The sequence below is a fragment of the Sapajus apella genome, unplaced genomic scaffold, assembly GCF_009761245.1.
Source record: "Sapajus apella isolate SASKATOON/1434 unplaced genomic scaffold, GSC_monkey_1.0 scaffold20, whole genome shotgun sequence".
Taxonomy (NCBI): Eukaryota; Metazoa; Chordata; class Mammalia; order Primates; family Cebidae; genus Sapajus; species Sapajus apella.
The window spans coordinates 14,594,784-14,617,574 of NW_022436960.1; the positions used below are offsets into that span (position 1 = coordinate 14,594,784).

The window sequence follows — 22,791 nt, forward strand, 5'->3', positions numbered from 1 at the left end:
AAGTTATTATTATTATTATTGGAATCTTGTTTTAAAACAAAACTAAATGGAGATATTATCTTAGATATGAATGGCTTTTTATGTGGAAGTGACCTCCCTGAAACAAGCAGTGTTTTGTCGTTTTTGTTGTTGCTGTTGTTTTTTGAGATGAAGTCTCGCTCTGTCACTAAGGCTGGAGTACAATGGCATGATCTCGGCTCACTGCAACCTCCACTTCCCAGGTTCAAGGGATTCTCCTGCCTCAGCCTCCTGAGAGCTGGGACTATAGGCGTGCGCCACCACATCTGGCTAATTTTTTGTATCTTTAATAGAAATGGGGTTTCACCATGTTGGCCAGGCTGGTCTCGATCTCCTGACCACGTGATCCACCCACCTCGGCCTCCCAAAGTGCTGGGATTGACAGGGCGCAGTGGCTCACACCTGTAACCACATTTTGACCAGCACTTTGGGAGGCCAAGGTGGGTGGATCACATGGTCAGGAGTTTGAGACCAGCCTGGCCAACATGGTGAAACCCTGTCTCTACTAAAGATACAAAAAATTAGCCAGGCGTGGTGATGCACACCTGTAGTCCCAGCTACTCGGGAGACTGAGACAGGAAAATCCCTTGAACCCAGGAAGCAGAGGTTGCAGTGAATTGAGATCGTGCCATTGCACTCCCCCCTGGGCAGTAGGGCAAGACTCCATCTCAAAAAACAAAAACAAAACAAAACACAAAAAAAGTGCTGGGATTACAGGCATGAGCTACCATGCCTGGCACAAGCAGTGTTTATAGAGTTTAGATGACCAGGTGTCATCAATGGTATACAAGGATGTCCTGGACATGTAAAGAAGGTTCCTGTTTTCAGTGGGAGAATGGATGAAGTGACTTTTGTGATTGTTTCCAATTTTGTTTTGATCATTATGCTATTAGAGAGAGAGGAAAAAATAACTTTTCAAAGATTACTTCTTTTACTAGCAAAATCCTAAATTCAGCATAGTCCCAAGTGAGTAATTCGGCCTGCTTGGATTCACTGACTGGGGAACCCTCTTAGATCAGAATAGAGGTGGAACTTAGGCTCTTTAGACAATTTCCTTTAAAGTGTCTCCAGTGCCACCAGCCTTTTAAATTAACATTTTAGTGCCAGTGCCCATTCTTAAAGATAAGCTTAAATGTTTTGTTTAATATGACTCTTAGTGGTGAAAAAAAGAAAAAAAAATGTTTTGTTTAAAATTCAGATTACATTGCAGAATAATAATGGCAAGGTTTAAAGTTCACAACATAAAATATATTAAATTCTCATTTTTTTCTTTTTTCACCATTCTTGTGATTTCCCTGCCATTAATGGAGTAACTTAAGCCTTTTTTTTTTCCCCCCGAGACAGGGTCTCATTCTGTTGCCGAGGCTGAGTGCAGTAGTGTGATCACAGCTCACTGCAACCTTAACTTTCCAGGTCAAGGATTCTCCCACATCAGCCTCCCAAGTAGCTGAGACTATAGGTGCGTGCCACTAGGCCTGGTTATTTTTTTATTTTTTGTAGAGATGGGGTCTCACAGTGTTGCCCAGGTTGGTCTCAAACTCCTGGGCTCAAGCAATCCTCTTGCCTCAGCCTCCCAAAGTGCTTGGATTACAGGCGTGAGCCACTGTGCCCAGCCTTAAGCCTTTTCTTATGTGCAGTAATCAACTAAAAACAACAGGCCTTTAATATATGCAACATAGTTTGTCTGCATTAAACTTGTTAAAATATTTTATTACCGGAGGTATTTTACTAGTGTTAATTCAAATTTATGTTTTAATCTTTTTCCCTCTTCATCTGCTGCTGAAAAGAGGTTCCAGGTAATCCTTTCTTTGCTGTGTTTACAAAGCCTAATTTTGTATTTTTGTCATATTTTTATTTAGCATTAATGGGATACTATGTTACTTGGTGTTCTTTGCTCCTTTTCACAGTTTTGTACATCTTTTTCCTTTGAAATTGATATCACTGAAATAAATAGCATTTTAATTATTGGACTTACACTGTATAAATAACTGCCTTACTGAAACTTTATCCATTCAACTTGTATAATTTTTATAAGTTGTAGAATTTTATTTTAAGCAATGATATACTTTAAATGATCTTTATAAAATGAAAATATGCTTAAATGATATTTATAAAAATTAAAATATGCTTAATTGTTACATAGGATTATATAGATAAAAATTACCTGTTTATTGTTTGGGTTACATTTACAGCTATCAGACAGTGACACAGAATAAGGTTCACCAACAAAATTGACTTGGGGAAGAAAGCCAAGGTTATTGTTATTCTGGGAATCTTGTTTTAAAACAAGAAAACTAAATGGAAATATTATTATCTTGGATATGAATGGCTTTTTAAGTAGAAGTGACCTCTCTGTCACAAGAAGAAGTTTTTTGTTTTGGTTTTTTTGGGCTTTTTTTTTTTTTTTTTTTTGAGATGGAATCTCGCTCTGTTACTCAGGCTGGAGTGCAGTGGCGCCATCTTGACTCACTGCAACTTCTGCCTCCCAAGTTCAAGCAATTATCCTGCCACAGCTTCCCAAGTAGCTGAATATTTTATATTATTCTTAATAATATTCGTTAATGAAGTTAATATTAACTTCATTATTTGAATATTAACTTCATTCTTTGAAATGGTCCTAGCAGAAATATTTTTAAATGTTAAATATGATAAATTCTGTTTTATTTTTACTTGTGGACATCCAAAAAAGTGTATGAAGAAGGTTTGAAACCAAAATTTCTATAATAACTTGAAAAATGGTTCATATATTCTTGAAATGCATGTTTACTTTTTATGACACCAGTCATGCTTATATATTTGACATGCTGCCTCATATTACATATCAACATCCCATTCATTTCTCTTTTCCTTTTTTTTTTTTTTTTTTTTTATTGAGAACAAGTGTTGCTCTGTTGCCCAGGCTGGAGTGCAGTGGTGCAATCTCGGCTCACTGCAACCTCTGCCTCCCAGGTTCAAGTGATTCTCCTGCCTCAGCCTCCCGAGTGGCTGGGACTAAAGGCACATGCCACAACACTTGGCTGATTTTTGTATTTTTAGTAGAGACAATGTTTCACCATATTGTCCAGGGTGGTCTCGCACTCCTGACCTTGTGATCCACGCATCTTGGCCTCCTAAAGTGCTGGGATTACAGGTGTGACCCATTGCACCTGGCCAATCCCTATTGAATGTTTAAGATATAACACATTTACTTTTTATTGATGTATAACTTGACAACCATTTTGAAAATGCAAGTATATTTTATGCCTTTAATTTTATGAGACTTGTCCATAAACGTTGGAGTCTTTTACATGGGAAAGTTAATTTTTGTATCATTTCCTGATTTAGGGTTACAAATTGAATATTAACTTAAAATTTGGAAAGGGGTTGGTGCATGATAAATTTAAATTCAGTGTTCAGGCTATTCAATATTTGAATAACGGCTGAGGTAAAAATAAAATTTCATTTTTTAAAAAATTAAAGGTTCTGGAGAAGAAATTCTACATTTAAATAATTCAAAATGTGAACTCAATATACCTGTTGTGACATGGCACATTATAAATAGATCCTGAACAGAGAAGAGGGGCTAAATTTGAGATTTGAGAGCTACTGTGTAAAGTTGATAAATTTTTAGTAAATAGTGAGAATAAGAGAAGATAAGGAGTTGGAAGCAATAATAATAGTAATTTCCTTTTACAGCATGTTGTATGGTTTACAATGCTTTGTGACTATAAAATGTCTTCCTTGAGTAACCATCTGAAGGCAATGCCATTAACCAGTACTAGGGACTTCAGAAGGTAGAGAAGGTAAAGGACATGGAGAAACAGATTAGTACAAATTTGAACACAGATGTGATTGATGTTGCTAACAGTACAGAACATTCATAGAACTATTATGAAAATTGGCCGGGTGTCATGGTTCATGCCTGTAATCCCAGCACTTTGAGAGGCCAAGGCAGGCGGATCACGTGAGGTTGGAGTTCAAGACCAGCCTGACCAACATGGAGAAACCCTGCCTCTACTAAAAATACAAAATTAGCTGGGCATGGTGGCACATGCCTGCTCAAGGAGAATTGCCTGAACCCAGGAGGCAGGGGTTGCAGTGAGCTGAGATGGTGCCATTGCACTCCAGCCTGGGCAACAAGAGCGAAACTCCATCCAAAAAAAGAAAAAGAAGAAGAAGAAATATTATGAAAATTCACTTTCAAGAAGGATGTATTGAATACGTGCCTTGTGAAGATAACTCTGTTAGATACTTTAGAGCAATAATCCAGGATTTGTCGATAATGCACCCATCAAGAAATATTTGAGTATATTAAATTAACATTTTCACATTTGTTTATAAGCAATCACTCTTGTGCTGTTATGTTATTTACATTATGACATGTACACTAAAGAAATTAAAAGTAAGACTGGGTGTGGTGGCTCAAACCTGTAATCCTAGCACTTTGGGAGGCTGAGGCAGGTGGATCTCTTGAGGCCAGGAGTTCCAGACCAGCTTGGCCAACATGGTGAAACTCCATCTGTACTAAAAATACAAAAATTAGTCAGGCTTAGTGGTACATGTCTGTAGTTCCAGCTATTGGGGAGGCTGAGGCACAAGAATTGCTTGAACCCAGGAGTCGGAGGTTGCAGTGAGCTGAGATCGTGCCACTACACTCTAGCCTGGGTGACAAGAGTGAAACTTGGTCTATTTAAAAAAAAAAAAAAAAAAGAGGCTGGGTGCGGTGGCCCACTCCTGATCCTGTAATCTCAGCACTTTGGGAGGCTGAGGTGGGTGGATCACCTGAGGTCAGGAGTTCAAGACCAGCCTGGCCAACATGGTGAAACCTCTACTAAAAAAAATACAAAAATTAGCTGGGTGTGGTGGCGCACACCTGTAATCCCAAATAGTAGGAGGCTGAGGCAAGAGAATCACTTGAACCCAGGAAGTGGAGGTTGCATTGAGCCAAGATCATGCCATTGCACTCCAGCATGGGCAACAGAGCGAGACTCCATCTCAAAATAACATAAAATAAAATAAAATGAATAGAAGTTCTAATATTTTCTTTCTACCTTCCCACTTTAGAATCTCTCAAGATGTAGAAGGCAGTCTAGTGGACCACAAAATGAGGTCATCTTTGGGAAGGTGTGACAGACACTTCTCTGGGAGGGATGGTGTGAGAGAGTCAGTGAAGGCACTGAGTGCTGCATGCCTTTTCTCCTTCCCACTTCTCTGTTGCAGGCCCCCGGTGAGCAGGGCCCCACCACAGCCAGAGAAACTCCAGACAAATAATGTAGGCAAGAAAAAGAGACCTATAGAGGTAAGGAAAACTCACTCTCCAGTGTCACTGAAATGTATCCAGAATTCCTTTTTATAAAACATCCAAGTCTTATCATTAGTTTTCATGAAAATTAGTATATTGAGTACTCTTTTTGTTTGACTAAATTCTTACCTAAATCTGAGTTTTGGATTGATATTCTCTGTTTCTCTTAATTTTTTAAATTAGTCTTCCTTTTACTTTTCGGTGAATAATGCCCTAATTGAACTGTATCTCAGAGAACTCCTAGAGCTAAATATGTGTGAATGATCTTTTGTTTATAGAAGCACAGACACCTTGGCAGTATCTAATACTTAGTGGCTTCAATTTGTAAATTAAAGATTACATACTTATACCAAATCAGAAATTTTAACCCTATGTGATATATTCACTGTATAGGGTTCATGAAGGCTATTTCTCCTTCTGTCTCTGCTTTCAACCAAAGTAACCTTCCATAATAATTGAGGAAGAAGGAAGACTCTCCAGGCATTTCATAATACCATTATCAGCAGCAAACAAGCAAACTCTGCTAAATCAAGCATAAACAAGGTGTAAAGCTGTGCAGTGCTGACTGCTGTAGCTCCTTCCCCAACCTAGTTCTACAAGGTCAATGAAATGTACTTTTCAGTTGCAGAATTATCTGCCAGAACTTTAGCATGAATTGTCAGAGACAGTATACTTAGTTTTTGTCCACCACTGATGACTATACTATTTGGATTCTTCAAAGTATGTGACTTGGACATAATTTATCCTGAATCATGTAGGTAGATCAGATATTTTGATTAACAATGAGCATAAAATTTTTTTTCTTTTGAACACAAAAGAAAAAAAAACAGATTTGGGGATAGATTCCCCCTGGGGATGCCAAAATCCACAGGTGTTCAAGTGCCTTATATAAAATGGCATAGTAATTTGCATATAACCTATGCACATCCTCCTGTATATTCTGAACCATCTGTAGATTACTTACAATACCTAATACAATGTAAATGCTGTATAAATATTTATAGTTTCTGTATAAAAATGTTATACTGGTTTTTAAATATTATTTTTTATTTTTCCCCTAAATATTTTCTCTCTGAAATTGGTTGAATTCTTGGATATGGAGGGTCAACTGTACCTCAATGTTTGTGAAATCTTAAGAACTAAAGTTCTTGGAATCAGACTACTTTGTGATTCCATTTTCCTTTTTATAACTTTATGTAGAACAGTATAGAATATATGTTTAAGCCGCCCAAAACAGGTTATATAAAGAAGTATGACTAGCTTAATTGTGTATATGAAGTTTGTAAAATATCAAAAATGCATACTTCATTTTGACTCCAGCCACTAGCATTATGTATACAGGAAACAATGGTGAACATTTAGACATGATAAAGAATATAATGGTTTTATTATCATTATCATTGTAGGACCTTGTGTTGGAGCTTGTTTTTGGTTATCGAGGCAGAGACTGTAGGAATAATGTTCACTACTTAAATGATGGAGATGATATAATTTATCACACTGCATCCATTGGAATTCTGCACAATGTTGCTACAGGTAGGAAACCTTGATTCTCCAACTAACTACTGTGAACTCATTTTCCACCTCTTCATTTTACTTGCACAAATCTATCTTTATTCCCTTCTGCACGAACTGCTGTCACAGTCTTACAAGGTCTCTTCACTGTCGATACTACCAGATGAATCACATTACACTTCTTTGATCAAAAAACTTCAGTTCCTTCTGGGCACGGTGGCTCATGCCTGTAATCCCAGCATTTTGGGAGGCTGAGATGGGCAGATCACTTGAGGCCAGGAGTTTGAGACCAGCCTGGCCAACACAGCAGAACCCCATATCTACTAAAAATACAAAAAATTAGCTAGGCATGATGGCACACACCTGTAATCCAAACCACTTGGGAGGGTGAGGCATGAGAATCACTTGAACTGGCGAAGTGGAGGTTGCAATGAGCCAAGATTGCGCCACTGCACTCCACCCTGGGCAACAGAGTGAGACTGTCTCAAAAATAAACAAAAACAGATTTCAGTTCCTCCCCCACTGACTTCAGAACATATATAAAGTATGACTCAATATGGCCCAAATTATTAAATGGAAAATTACTACTGGTTTCTGTGTGACCCTGGTGAATCTTTTTCTTTGAGAAACCAAAACAAAAGGATCATGGGCTGGCACTCAAAATCCTCCCTAACTCTAGTCCCAGGCTGCCTTTCCAATGCTGTTACTCATCTTTCTTCTTCATGACCCTATACTTCAGCCAAATGAGCCATTTATATGCATACATAACACTTTCCTGCCTTTATGCCTTTGCCTAAAGTGTTTCTCTGCCTAGAATGCCCTTCCCCATTGACTTTTACATTTGTAAAACCTGTCTGGGTCGGTCCAGGAGTACCATATTCCCATGATGAGATTAATCTTTTCTGCTTTGAATTCCCATAGCATTTTGATCCCCACTCTCTTGTGACACTTGGAACATTCAGCCTTGTACTGTATTGTTTATCCCTTTTACTGGTCTATACCATTAAAGAATTCTGAATCAATTTTCTATCCTTATGATGCTGTATACATAGTAAGCGCTCAAACATAATATTTTAAATAAGCAAATAAGATAAAGGGTAGTTTATTATTCTGGGTAAGTGCGTTTGGCTGTTACATCTTAAAGTTTTCAAACTTAATTCTCAAATTCTTTTTTTTTTGTAGGTTCTCAGAGTTTTTATCAGGAACATAACGATGACATTCTGTGCCTCACTGTAAATCAGCACCCCAAATTTATCAACATAGTGGCAACTGGCCAAGTAGGTATGTTTCTATATTTTAAAAAGAAACAATTTGAAACATTTGTTCAAAGAAATTCAATATCCAAGGAAAAAAATCAAAATATATTTATTGATTGTTCAAAATCTATGTATACGTAAAGCACTACCAATTATAGCATATTATTTCCTTCCAGGTACCTTTCTGTAACTCACTCTGGTTATCTGAGTTGGTCTTGACAATCCAGAATTTAAACTATTGTATGGTAGTTGAAATAGTTGGATTTAGTCCTTTAGCAGGAATTTCTGGTCAGCATATATTCATATTCAGTAGCATATAAAGCAAAAAAGAAGAGTTTGAAGAGGAAGTAGTAAATAAGGGCAGTAAGAAATAACTAGACTGGGTAGGGTAGAACACTGCTTCAGCAGGGGTTTAGGCTAGAAAGAAGAGAGGACCCAAGTCTGTTTTTTGTTGGTAAATCCCTTCTGCCTTTTTCTTTTCTTTGTCGTTGGTCTAATTCACCAACTGTTTTGAGCTGTTTTGAAATATACCGGCGTTATTTTACCCTGTGAAAAACTTAAAGGCCATAACTCTACAGTCAAACTGATGAGAGGATAGCAGGTCTATTTAGGACATATCTGCCAACTTGTGATTACTAAATATGAATATGGCAGAAGTTTCATAAACTTCAATAAGTTTGTAAAATTTATTAAAATCATTGAATGTGTTGGATTTCATTGGGCCTTGATTGCTAAGCTAGCTTTCCAGTTTTCTTTTCTTCTTGACGAAGGTAATTTATACTTTTAATATTTTTATTTTTTATGCAAGTACTAAATTGATAGTCAGGAATTTGTTGCCTGGGTTGCCTGGTTCTGAAGCTATGCCACATAGACTCTTGTATTTTTTCTTTCTGTACAGTTCTCTACTTTTAAAAGTAAGTAGAATGTTACCTATTATACAGAAAATATTCTAATCTTTGCATATAAATATGAAGGTCTAGCCTCTGTTTTTTGAAAACTTAGCTTCATCGTGCTAAGTTTTTTGAAAGTGGAGTCTTATTTTCACTCTGCACAAGGAACAAGGCCCATCTCCTTGAGGAATGAAGAGACTATGTTACCTAAGTACCTAGATCAATGCTTCTTGGTACATAGTTACTGTTTAGTTAATTTTTATTGAGTAAATTCATTTATTCAACAAATTTACTGAACACCTGCCATGTGCAAGGTATTATTTTAGGTGCTGGGGATACAGGCAACTTACAAAAAGGCAAAATCCCTGTATTAATGGAATTTATATTCTGCAAATAGAATTCTAGAAAGTATGGTTCTTTCATTTCCCACTTTGGCTTTTCCTTTTCTTTTCTTTGCTCTCCCTCCCTAATCCCTGTTAGGCAACTTTATTTATCATTTTAGTGCTGTAGTTTTCTCTCTTAGTTAAGAAATACCATGGTCACAAATTAATCTTTTAGGAATTTGGTCGTTTTCTCACCTTCTTTCCCTTTATTTTGAAAGACAACACTGTAGGAAATATGAAATAGTTAATGATATCCCTCCTCTTTCTTTCCAAGTCAAACTATGGGCAGTACAGAGGTAAATTTTAGATTATATATGTAACTCCATTCCTTGCAGGATTCGTACCCTTCCAGAAAATAGATTTTAAAAAATTACTGGAGACCAATTAAGATAGACTCAAGGGAAGACTAAAGAATGAGGAAGGATTTTTTTTTTCTCTGTCTCTCTCTCTCTCTCCACACATAAAGAGAATTGTTTTGTTAGTTACTTTGCTGTCAGGCTCGTTTAATACCCACAAAGCATAAAACCACATTTACAATGTTTATTGTTCCTTTTGTTAAAAATCATATGGATCATAGAGGAATTGAAATGTTTGATTTTGTACTGTTTTAGCCAGTTACATTCAAACTTTTCTTTTTCTTCGCTAGAATCTTGGAATTTTAGGGCCAAGTGTATCATTTTACCCTCTCTGTTATAAGGTGCTTGAACCCTGCTGCCACTTAATGCATAATGAAGTAGTTAAATGTTTTCCTGGAAAGCTTAGTTATAAAGTGATTCTTCATATAGAACAGAAATCTGTCTATGATTACTAATCTTTGGCCCTCATTCTTGTGGTGCCTACAACATCTAATCACATTCCCATGACATTATCATCCAGTTTTGGAGATAGCTAGCATATTCTCTGAGTCTTACCTAGCTCTTCTCTTTTATTTATGTATGTATGTATGTATGTATGTATGTATGTATGTATGTATTTTGAGACAGAGTCTCTCTCTGTTTCCCAGGCTGGAGTGCAGTGGTGCAATCTTGGCTCACTGCAGCCTCCTCCTCCTGGGTTCAAGCAATTCTCCTGTCTCAGCCTCCTGAGTAGCTGCAACTACAGGCTCGCACCACCAAGCCTGGCTAATTTTTGTATTTTTAGTGAAGATGGGGCTTCACGGTATTGGTCAGGATGGTCTCAATCTTCTGATCTTGTGGTCCTCCCGCCTTGGCCTCATAGTGCTGGGATTACAGGCATGAGCCACCACACCCGGCCTAGTTCTTCTCATTTAAAAGGTCTCCTTTGGACACCCTCCAACTACATTCCATGGAACAAGTTGTACATGAGAGCAAGGGATTGCTTTTCATGGGGGAGCCTACTTTTCCACTGGACCATGCTTTGGGTATATGGAATTCTCTACCAGATGGTCCTGAACCTACTAATGGGCTTGCATGAGCCTTTTCTCTGCACCCGTCCTCCCAGTGACAAACTGTATAACCAATGTGCATACTCTTGAGGGGTGGCCAAGCTGTTCATTGTATAGGGGTGGATGGAGTTTTAACGTACTAGCTGGGATAACCACGTCTTAAAAAAAAATTGAGCTGCCATGACAGATATTACAGAGTTTGTAGCCTAAATAACAGAAATGTTATTTTTCAATTTCTGGAGGTTAGAAGTCCAAAATCAGGGTGCCAGCATGGTCAGGCTGTGGTGAGCACCTTCTCTGTGGTTTGCAGATGGCTGTCTTCTCATTATATCCTCACGTGGTGGAAAAAGATTATCTTTCTCCTGTCTCTTCTTATAAGAACACTAATCTCACTGTGAGGGATGCATCCTCATAACCTCCCTACCTCCTAACACCATCACACTGGAGATTAGGGTTTCAGTGTATGTATTTGGGTGGAAGGCAGACATCCAGTTCATAGAACCACACATGAGCTTCCATGGTTCTTTGTGGTGTGGGATGGAAGAGAGTGGGACAGGTTGTCTCATGTTACCCAAACTCCAAGGAGTTCTGAATTGCATCTGTCTTCTAGGTCATTGTAGGACTGTACTCATCAAGGTAGGAGGCTAGAATATATTTCATTTGATAAGTTTTATCTCGATGGATAGCTTTAAAATATTTTGGCCAATGATGTTTAAGCCTTCATTTGTACTTCTGTCCCAGACCATGTTAATATTCAGAGACAAACCTCGTCTCTCCAAACCAAACACTCTCAGTCTTTCAACCAGTCTTCAGGTGGCATAGTTCCAAGCCCTCTCACCATTTGATTGTTAATAGAGCATATTCATAACTAAAAATGGTATTTCCTATGTGGTCTGCTCAGCAGAGTTAAGTACTTTATTCTGTTTTTCCTCATGTTCCAGGTCAAAACATTATTGTCCTATGTTATCAATATGTTTTGAAATCATTATTTCATATGGATATAAAGCTTTACCAAAGCAAAAAACAATCACCTGTCTTCAGTGGATTTCTAAGTTTTTACTCCTTTCTTTCTTGCTCTGAAGACTGCTACTTTGAAAAGTTTGGTTATTAGGTATTTCTACCACAAATATAATGAGCATAGGCTTTCACATTTTCTTTCTCGGCAAACTTGTACTCATATGGAAAAATCTTTAGTTGAAAGGAAGAACTGTTTTCCTTTCTTGAGTTATACAGTAACCTTTGCTATCATGTCTCCCAGCTCAGAAGGTTTAGATCTAATTCTTCCCTGGAGATAGAGATGCATTAAAACTCCAGAGAGTCTATTATTAGCAGTACATTTTTATTAACCAAAATGAGGGTAATATCAATTTAAATCATACGAATATAATTCTAAAAGTTGTTATAATTAAGTTTATGTAACTCATTAAATGCAAAGAAAACAAAGTTTTTATCCAAAGGAAGATTGAAAGATCATACACAAAATGTTAATATGTATGTATAGTTAGAATGAGTGCCTTCTCTCACAGTTTACTCAATTAAATGTAATAAAACCAATTTTGTATATAATAGTTTATTTACAATTAATATCTTTTGATATTTGGGTTTTTATAGGTTTTACTGTGAATATGTTATTTATAGATAATTATTTTCCATTCTAGGTGATTCAGCAGACATGTCAGGTAAGTAAAACTAAAATACTTTCTGCTTTATTTATATTGTTTGGTAATGATGGTGCAAATTGAACTTAAGTTCAAGTATATGAGTCCGTTCTTGCATTGCTATAAAGAACTACCTGAAACTGGGTAATTTACAAAGAAAAGATGTTTAATTGGCTCATGGCTCCACAGGCTGTACAGGAAACATGGCTGGGGAGGCCTCAGGAAATTTACAGTCATGGTGGAAGGCAAAGGGGAAGCAGGTATGTCCTCCATGGCTGAAGCAGGAGGAAGAGAGAGAAAGGGGAGGTACTACACATTTAAACAAGCTGATCTCAGGAGAACTCACTTTCACAAGAACAGCAAGGGGGAAATCTGCCCCTGTGATACAGTCATCTCCCCCCAGGCCCCTCCTCCAACACTGGGGTTACAATTCAATGTGCAATTTGGGCAGGGACATAAATCCAAACCATATCATCAAGTATCTTGTTACTCTATAAAAAACTTGTGGATTATTTTTTAAAATTGAGAATACATTATTTTAATGTCATGCTTCTAAACTAAATCTGTGGTAATAGTAACGGTTTTTTGGGACAAGCATGGTGGCTCACACCTGTAATCCCAGCACTTTGGGAAGCCAAGGTCTGAGGATCACTTGAGCCCAGGGGTTCAAGACCAGCCTGAACAACATAGACCCTGTCTCTACAAAAATTTTTTAAGAAACTTAAAAAATAGTAATAATGGTAAAAAGAACATATTTTGACCTATTTCATGTGCCCTGCACTGTTGTAAGCACTTTAAGTTTTATTTGACTTGTCCATGCTTATTAAGTTACATATGTTCTGTGGCAGCTTTTGTGCTACAATGGCAGAGGTGAGTAGCAGCTACAGAGGCTAAAGATGACACTCATTTGTTTGCACTGCTTTTTGGTACCCTGCAAGTTCCAGTAACACAATTATAATTCACAGATTTTGAGCACTTTCTGTTATCTCTTGTTATTTTATTTTGGTTTTTAACCAGTAAATCTCTATCATATCAAAGCAAGGTCGAAAAAACAAAAATAGTCTTTGAATATCACACTTTTAAGGCACAGTGAAGCATGGATTATATTGTAATCAAATGAAATGACAGGCTGGGTATGGTGGTTCACACCAGTAATCCTAGCACTTTGGGAGGCTGAGACAGGAGGACTGCTTGAGGCCAGGAGTTCAAGTCCAGCCTGGGCAACAGTAAGACCCTATATCTACAAGAAAAAAGAAAAAAAGAAAAACTAAAAAATGGTGATGATTTGAGATGAGATGGCAATAAATGTGATGAAAACAATAGATGATGGCAATAAAGCAAGTATTTGTTTTCTCCCACACATTCAGCAGTTGACTAGGAGAAATCACAGAACTCAGAGGTCCTTAAGGCTATAGTTTATACAGTGAACAGCAAAGGGAAAAGACACATGAGGTGGAATATGGAGCATCTAGTCCTAGGGTTTCTATGTCTCCCTAACACCCTCGTGCCAGGGGTTACACAGAACTCTGCTGCTTCCTCCAGCAGTCAAATCCAGCAACACACATGAGGTGCTTCTGCCTAGGCAAGCCTACTGAAGTCTGAGTCCAGAGTTTTTACTAGGGGCTGGTTGCATAGGCATAAAGACCAGCCTCAATTACCAAAATACCAAATTCCCTGAAGAAAGCAAGCGTTCAGCGCCCTGGGTGGATAAAAGAGCTTTGTCGACATGGAGAACACTAGCCCAGCAAGCAGGCCCTTCTGATGACAGTAACCTTGGGCCTGCTTGTATTAAATCTTTCCTGCGCAAGCCCTGAGGCTGGATCAAGAAACTGGGAGGTCAGTGTGACTGGAGGAAGGCCTCTGAGATGAATGTAGAGAGGGATAGTGCTCAGCTTATGCAGGATATTGTAGCTCAGGGAGAAGAGTTTGGATTCCTGCTAAGTGCAGAGTCTGTCACTGGAGAATTTTAAACAAGGGATTGATGTGATCTAGTTTATACTTTGAGAAAACCACTCTCACTATACTATTATAGAGAATGTAGAGGAGGAAGAGAGCAAATTGGAAAATTAGGAGGCTGTTATCGTAGTCCAAGCAAAAAACCGTTAATCGGGGTGGCAGGAGTGAACGTGGAGAGAACTGGACAAATATGGGATGTATTCTGGAAGGAAAGCCATTAATCCTTTCTGATTAATTGGATATGGGGGTATAACAAAGTGAGGAATCAAGGCCAGTTGTTGATTTTTTTTGCTTGATCAGTGAGCTAAATAAGATGGGGAATACTCTGAGAGAAATCAGTTTGGCAGGAAGAAATTATCCACAGATATAAGGAGCGAAATTTATTCAACATTCTTTCTTGTACAAATAGAAGACTGGTAGATTTGGGGTTGGGAAAATAAGGAAGTCCTGTCTAATGACTTCCATTTTTCCCTGTATCATCAACTGAGAGTAAGGTGGTAGGGAATGGGTATTGGATTGGGACAAGGATAAAGTTTTTAAATTGTCACTTTGGAATGTGGGAGAATAAATACATTAGAAGAGATATGAGCTGAGTGCAGTGGCTCACACCCGTAATCATAGCACTTTGGTTTGTCTTTTTTTTTTTAAGATGGAGTTTCACTCTAGTTGCCCAGGCTGGAGTGCAATGGCACAGCCGCAGCTCACTGCAACTTCCACCTCCCAGGTTCAAGCAATTCTCCTGCCTCAGCCTCCTGAGTAGCTGGGATTACAGGTGCCCACCACCATGACCCACTAATTTTTTTGTATTTTTAGAAGAGATGGGGTTTCACCATGTTGGCTAGGCTGGTCTCAAACTCCTGACCTCAGGTTATATACCCGCCTTAGCCTCCCAAAATGCTGGGATTATAGGCATGAGTCACCACACCTGGCAGTCCTAGCACTTTGGGAGGCTGAAGTGGGCAGACTGCTTGAACTTAGGAGTTCAAGACCAACCTGGGCAACATGGGAAACCTCGTTTCTACAAAAAAAATACAAAACTTAGCCAGGTGTGGTAGCATGTGCCTGTAGATCCAGCTACTCAGGAGGCTGAGGTAGGTGGATCAGTTGAGCCCAGGAGTTCGAGGCTGCAGTGAGTCTTGATTCCACCATGGCACTCCAGCCTGGATGAACTTGTCTCAAAAAGAAGAAAGCTATGGTATAATTATCATTGAACACATCAGTTGGTTTTCAGTGGACACTAAAGGAATATCTTTTGTCTCTGACAAAATAATTTTAGCCCTCCTAAGACCTTAGAATTTGATATTTTTGATCCTTAAGGCAATTAAGCTGAGAAAGCTCACCCTCTGGTCTTCGTTACGATTTGTAGTGACAGGCAGTTGCCCACAAATAACTTTAGTGGGTGTCTATGCATCTTACAGCAGAGGAGAAGAAAATGCATTAGCACACAAGAATGAAGAAGGAGGGTAGTCTCCTGAGTGTGCTCCTTCCGGAGCTTCACGATATCATCCAGAACCCAGGACTTTCCAGCTCTTCTGCTCTGCTATCCACAGTGTTGGCTTCGTCCATAAGGCTGGTTACATTTGTGGACATGAAAATGGCTGCAGCAGCAATTGGAGTTACATGCTTCCTTGCTGTTATCCAGTGGTAAAGAAGGGAAAAAATCCTTTTCAGAACCGTGACCTAAAAATCCTTTCTTTTAGCCTGACTGAGTCATTCTAGGACACAAAGCAAACCTCATACTAAGAAGATATTAGGAGAATACCATGTGCTGATTGGTTTAAATCTGGGTTATTAAGCTAATCACTCAGGTCTGGGTTGGGAATGGAGGCAGTATTATCACAGTGAGCTCAGACTTATTAGTTGAGCATGCGGTTTGTAAGTGAATCACTTACGCTCTAGGAGGGAGTAGATTCCTGAATAAAATTGGAGTCTTGGTAGGAAGAAGGGATGTAATGGATGCTGAGTATGCAGTAAGAAGTTACTCACTACAGAGACTAAAGGGCAAAATACAATTGGCATACCTAATGGCCCATGTTAAAATTTTCTTTTAAAATACAGTTTTTATTATACTGCATCAGAGGCAAACTAGGGGATAAAGAATATCCTTTAAAACTTTGATTCTTGTAAGACCCAATTCACAATTTAGACACTTATGGCATCTCTGTACAGGAAACAAAGAGTCAAAAATGGCAGTGAAAAGTTAGTGGGATTGATTTTCTGAAGGGAACTAGTTAGGGGGAAAGAGCAAGAATGGAACCTGAATACTGAGAACAGCATACCTGTACTGCCTCTCCCAGCTCTGAGTTATGTTAGGGCAATTCAGTTATCCTCTCTGAGCCTGAATTCAGGAAAAAACATACCTACCTAGAAGGCAGGCATTAGAAAATAAGACATGTCCCCAGTAACATGCCTGCCATGATAGGTACTTAATACCTCATGTCCGGAACAGGAGGAATAAGAGTTGTATCTGTGTTACTCAAGCAGCAGGAATGACCATTTCCAGATGATAGGAGAAAATACCATATACCTAATGAACATAGTTTTATCTTTCTTTCGTAACTTCTTTAGTAACTTTCTTTAGTAACTTCGAAAGGTCCTGAAAATTTGCATTAATGTTAAATACTGTTACTCATGTAAGTTTAGAATACTCTAAGTATGTGGCAATTCCATTACCTCACATACCTATAGGTTTTAAAACATAAATTCTGCTTTCAGCTTTTTGCTGTCTCCTTTAATTATTTATAAAAATATGACAAGCTCAGTAATTTAAGATTCCTTGTTGTTTAAATTTTGGATAAATAAAACTTTGAAACTTATGGTACATTAAATTTGGCAGCAAGGTCAGGCATGGTGGCTCACATCTGTAATCCCAGCATTTTGGGAGGCCGCGGCAGGTGGATCACAAGGTCATACATTCGAGACCAGCCTGGCCAACATGGCAAAACCCTCTCTCTACAAAAAATACAAAAATTAGCTGGGCATGGGGTTGGGTGCCTGTAATTTCAGCTACTTGGGAGGTTGAGGCAGGAGAGTCTCTTGAAACCGAAAGGTGGAGGTTGCAGTGAGCTGAGATCGAGCCACTGCACTCCAGCCTGGGCGAAACAGTGAAACTCCATCTCAAAAAAAATTTGGAGGCAAAAATTAGTGATATTTCTTGAAAATCTGTTGTCTACCTCATTCATGATTTGGCAAATATAACGTGAATTGCCCAGAGGTGCTTTTTGTAAATATAAAAATATTTATCGCTGACAAAAGTTATAGAGTAATCTACTAATATATATTTACATTTTAAATTTAAGCCACCTAACATTCTTTATTGAGCTTAAGTTTACCTGTACCTTGGGGGTACTGACTTTTAATGAATGAAGAATATTTTAATTTTAGTCCAATATTTACACTGTTGTCATACATTTTACAAACATAACCTATTATATGATAAACTTCTACGTATATTTCCATGTAGTTTTGATATTTTACAGTTGCATAAATCTTTGAACAGTTTCTACTTAATGATACTCAAATTTAAGTCTCTGGTTTAATATATTTTAACTTCTTTGAAGAACTGTCAGATTTAACTTACCATTGTATACTACAAATAGCAGATGGTATAAAATCTAATCTAAATTTATCAGAATATTTTCTTTAGGGACTAGCATTTATTTCTGCATTGAATGATTTAAGGCAGCTTGTCTTATTTAATGTTTCTCTATTTTTAAAACATAACGTTTAAATTTGGAACAAATACTCTTTAGTATTTTTATTGCTTCATTAAAAGTACTTATGCTGAATTGACCTATCCATTTTTATAGGGTACAGTTCATAAAAAAAATAAAGCTTTGTTTTTTTAAATTTAGAAAATATGGAAAACTGGGATAACTTTTTAAACAGCAGAAACAAGCTACACAAGATTAATTAATACTAAACACATTTTTTTTTAAGATTAGCAGTTTTATGTTTCTCCTGAAATCCTGGTTTTTAAATAAATGTCTTATAAAGTGAAGTGAAATTAGCTTTTACCAGATATCTGTCTGTATGGTTGAAAATTTCTTTTGAGATCTATTCGGGTGGTTTCCTATCTACTGCCTTTCTCAATTTGTGTCTGCTTTTCATTTCTCTTTCAGGTAATATCAGTACTGAATATATACTTGCTGTTTAATGTTTATTGTGTAATATTTGTATAATTCTCCATATAATTGTATAAAGATTAAAGTATACATAAAACTTCATTTGTTTTTAATTATTTAAGGTTGAGCTTGCCTGATTTGCTTGTCTAAATGCTGTTTTTCCAATTTGGAATATAGCCTGAAGACAAGTTCTATATTTTTTCCTTTTCTTTCCTCCCGACCCCCAAAACATTCCTTTCCTTTTTTAAATTTAGTCTTAGTTTTGAGCTGTTCTTTGTTTAGTACAGTTTTTGTTTGGCACATATTTGTCCATGTTTCAGAGATGAGTATGCATCAGCTTTAGAAACAGAAACATTTATAACAGGTCGATTACAACTTTTTGATTTTATCTTTATTTAGCTACAGCTCCTTCTATTCACATCTGGGATGCAATGAACAAGCAGACTTTATCTATTCTAAGATGCTACCATTCAAAGGGAGTGTGTTCAGTCAGCTTCAGTGCTACTGGCAAACTATTGCTGTCTGTGGGACTAGACCCAGAACATACTATTACCATTTGGAGATGGCAGGAAGGTAGGATTCTTTTGTATGTCTGATTTTTTAAAAAACAAGAATACAAGGGTACTAGAAATTCTGTATTTAATATTTGCCTTAATGTTTGTGGTTGAAACAATTATTCGGTGTAGCCCTACACAATACACTGTACACTGTTAATGGTACTGTAGGTATATTTCACTTTAAAAGCCCAGTGGATCTGTAACCTCACAAAACAGATAAATCAATGAAACCATTATTAGTATTACAAATGATTCACTGCTATTTCCTTTAAGCAAGAAACTATGTATTTGTTTCTTATTAATGATTTGATTGGTTTTGGAGAATCTTATCAATGAAAATTATATATATTTCTAATGATAATGGCAGATCAGCAGGATAATACTACCTACTACACTTTAGACAAAATGTTTTAAGTTTATAAAGAAAAGTTAATGGACTGAAAATAAGTGAAAAGGACTCAATACACAAATAATTGTAAATCACATATTGCGAGGTAGTACAGCAGGGGCCACTGGCCTCTCTTCTAAGTCTTTTAACTATGTATTTTACATATTTATTTGATGCTAACTGTTGATTAGCTTGGTTCTTATAATAACCTAGATAATTTTGTTGTATCTTATCAGGTGCCAAAATTGCCAGCAGAGCTGGTCACAATCAACGTATTTTTGTGGCAGAATTCCGACCAGATTCAGATACCCAGTTTGTCTCAGTGGGAGTAAAACATGTGAAGTTCTGGACCCTGGCAGGAAGGGCTCTTCTTAGCAAAAAAGGGCTACTGAGCACACTGGAAGATGCCCGGATGCAGACCATGCTTGCTATTGCTTTTGGTGCAGTATGTCTCTTAAAATGCATGTGATGTGACTTTGACTACTTTACATTCTCTTGCCTTAGATCATCAGCCACATTAATGTTGTTGATATGGCACTGTGATCTGCTAATCATTACATGTCCTGGTCAAGCATATATTTCATTTTTCAAAAATCTAGAAATCAGGGAGTGAAAAGAATGTTAATGAGGGGGAAAAAGGATATATTTTTTTTTTTGGAACAAAATCTCACTCTGTTGCCTGGGCTAGGGTTCAGTGGCAAGATTATACCTCACTGTATCCTCCATCTCCCAGGTTCAAATAATCCTCAGCCTCCCTAGTAGCTGGAACTAGAGAGCGGGTACTACCATGCTTGGCTATTTTTTATTTTTATTTTATTTATTTTTTGAGACAGAGTTTCACTCTTGTCGCCCAGACTGGAATGCAGTGGTATGATCTCAGCTCACTGCAACCTCTGCCTCCCAGGTTCAAACAATTCTCCTACCTCAGCCTCTCTAGTAGCTGGGATCACAGGCATGCACCACCACACCCAGCTAATTTTTTGTATTTTTAGTAGAGATGGGGTTTCACCACATTGGTCAGGCTGGTCTTGGAACTCCTGACCTCAGGTGATCCACCTGCCTTGGCCTCCCAAAGTGCTGGGATTACAGGCGTGAGCTACTGGGCCTGGCCTAATTGTTTTTCATTTTTAGTAGAGACAAGGGTATATATTGCTTAGGCTGGTCTCAAGCTCCTAACCTCATGTGATCCTCCCACCTTGGCCTCCCAAAGTGTTGGGATTATAAGCGTGAGCCACCGTAATAAGGATTATGATGAACATTTGATTCATTGGACTACTGTCATACTCAAATGCATTCTTTAATCTTGTAATTGTCACCCTAAATATTGTAAAATTTCTGTCTTCCTTGTAGTTCTACATGGTCCTAAAAATTAGAGTAAAAGAAAGGTAAATCAAGAAACATGATTTTCAAATGACTTAAGCTGGTACTTGGGTTTAGGATTTTCCTTTGCTTTTTATCATTTAACACATTGCTTATCATATAGGTGGAAGCGCTATGGGCTAGCGTCTTGAAAGAGGTAGTGAGATAGAAGGAAATAGCACAATTCCTGGCCCTGATAGAAGTGTGCTCAGAAGCCCTGCTCTCCCCTCACTTTATTCCATCTCATCTGGGCCTGTGGCTTCCAGTCCACATCTCTTTCCTTTAATATCCTGCATTTGCTAGTCTGTATAAATCCTTTGGTGCATCAAAAAACTAAGTGGATTTTTTAATTGAAGTGTTTATGTGGGTATGCAATACTTGTAGGAAAAGTTAGAGTTTTAGAATATTTAAGTACACTTACATTTTTTAGAAAAAGACCAATGAAATGTTGTTCGTGCCATGTCAAATTTCAGTTGAACATTTTGGGTATTCTTAATGTAAGACCGGGCAGGCACAGTGGCTCAGGCCAGGCACGGTTGCTCATGCCTGTAGTCCCAGCACTTCGGGAGGCCAAGGCAGGTGGATCACTTGAGGTCAGGAGTTTGAGGCCAGCCTGGCCAACATAGTGAAACTCTACTAAAAATATAAAAATTAGCTGGGCATGGTGGCAGGCACCTATAATCCTAGCTAGTTGGGAGGCTGAGACAGGAGAATCGCTTGACCCCAGGAGGTAGAGGTTACAATGAGCTGAGATCACACCACTGTACTCCAACCTGGGCAACAAAGAGCGAAACTTCGTCTCAAAAATAAATAAATAAATAAATAAAAATAAACTGGAATTATAGTATGTTAGAATTGGAAGGGAAGAATTGTCCAAGGTTATTCTAGCTAATAAGCAGCAGAATTGGAAAGGAAAAGATCCTGACAAAGCTAAGCCTCCAGTTCAGGTTTCCCGACTCTTGAATTCAGTGCTGCTGCCACTATACAATGCATGCTCTTTGTATCATGGGTGTGACAGCATTACACAGACATAGAAAATTACATGGATTTGAACTCTATTTGAACTTTTGATGAATTTATCTCCCCCCTCCCCCACTCCTTTTCAGAATAACTTGACGTTTACAGGTACCATCAGTGGGGATGTCTGTGTGTGGAAAGATCACATATTGTGTAGAATTGTGGCGAGAGCACACAACGGGCCTGTGTTTGCCATGTACACCACCCTGCGAGATGGACTTATCGTGACTGGGGGCAAGGAAAGGCCGTGAGTCCTCTTTCTTTTCACAGAATATTTATGCATTTGTGACCTACCTGAGGTTTGCAGTTAATTTTCCTAGTTGTTTCTAGGCTACAGAGTGTCCTCTCGGACCTTCCTCCTCATATGCTTCTCCTTTATTGCCTTTTATGTGCCTTCTATTGATTTGCATTTCTGGTCTTAATTCACTTCCAATTGTTTTCCTGTTGGGGTCATACTTTTTCTGAGGTATGGTTAGGCAGTTGTCCTACAAGTTAAGAATTACTTTTCTTAATGTCTGTAGTATTTGCTGAGTAGGAAACCCATGGGGGAATCTTAAGCCAGGATTGTATTTTTGTCTGCCTGCTCTCTTCGTTTTTGTTCAGACTGGATTCCAAGTAGTAGAATGCACATTGCTTCAGAAACAGATGAGGGGACTAGAGGGAACTGCCTTGTTTCCTTTTGCTTGAGGCAAACTTAAACTGTTTTATACAAGAACTCAAAATTTGACAAGAGGCCTTTTCCTGATTGTCAAATTTCCCAGCAGTAACCACATACTTATGATGATTTGTCACCAACATAGTCATGCATGTTGAAACATGACATGTAGGCCAGGCACAGTGGTTCACACCTGTAATCTTTGCACTTTAGGAGGCCAAGACAGGAGGACCACTGGAGCCCAGGAGTTCGAGACCAGTCTGAGCAAAATGGTGAAACACCATCTCTATAAAAAACACAACAATTAGCTGGGTTTGGTGGCACATGCC

The 22,791-nt window shown here is 38.1% G+C and overlaps 1 protein-coding gene across 11 annotated transcripts in view; it reads left to right on the forward strand.

Annotated features, from left to right (window-relative positions):
* The window catches only part of EML5 (EMAP like 5), a 185,737-nt gene that overhangs the window by 151,558 nt on the left and 11,388 nt on the right, over positions 1 to 22,791 (forward strand). For 4 of the 11 annotated variants that reach the window (XM_032287666.1, XM_032287665.1, XM_032287672.1 and 1 more), the window contains 8 exons: positions 1,806 to 1,814; positions 5,218 to 5,296; positions 6,706 to 6,835; positions 7,997 to 8,095; positions 12,407 to 12,427; positions 18,886 to 19,059; positions 19,668 to 19,876; positions 21,897 to 22,054. In XM_032287666.1, the coding sequence (XP_032143557.1) occupies positions 1,806 to 1,814; positions 5,218 to 5,296; positions 6,706 to 6,835; positions 7,997 to 8,095; positions 12,407 to 12,427; positions 18,886 to 19,059; positions 19,668 to 19,876; positions 21,897 to 22,054 (879 nt within the window). The remainder of the gene's footprint in view (positions 1 to 1,805; positions 1,815 to 5,217; positions 5,297 to 6,705; positions 6,836 to 7,996; positions 8,096 to 12,406; positions 12,428 to 18,885; positions 19,060 to 19,667; positions 19,877 to 21,896; positions 22,055 to 22,791) is intronic. The other 7 variants (XR_004271749.1, XM_032287675.1, XM_032287669.1 and 4 more) reach the window with 5 other exon arrangements.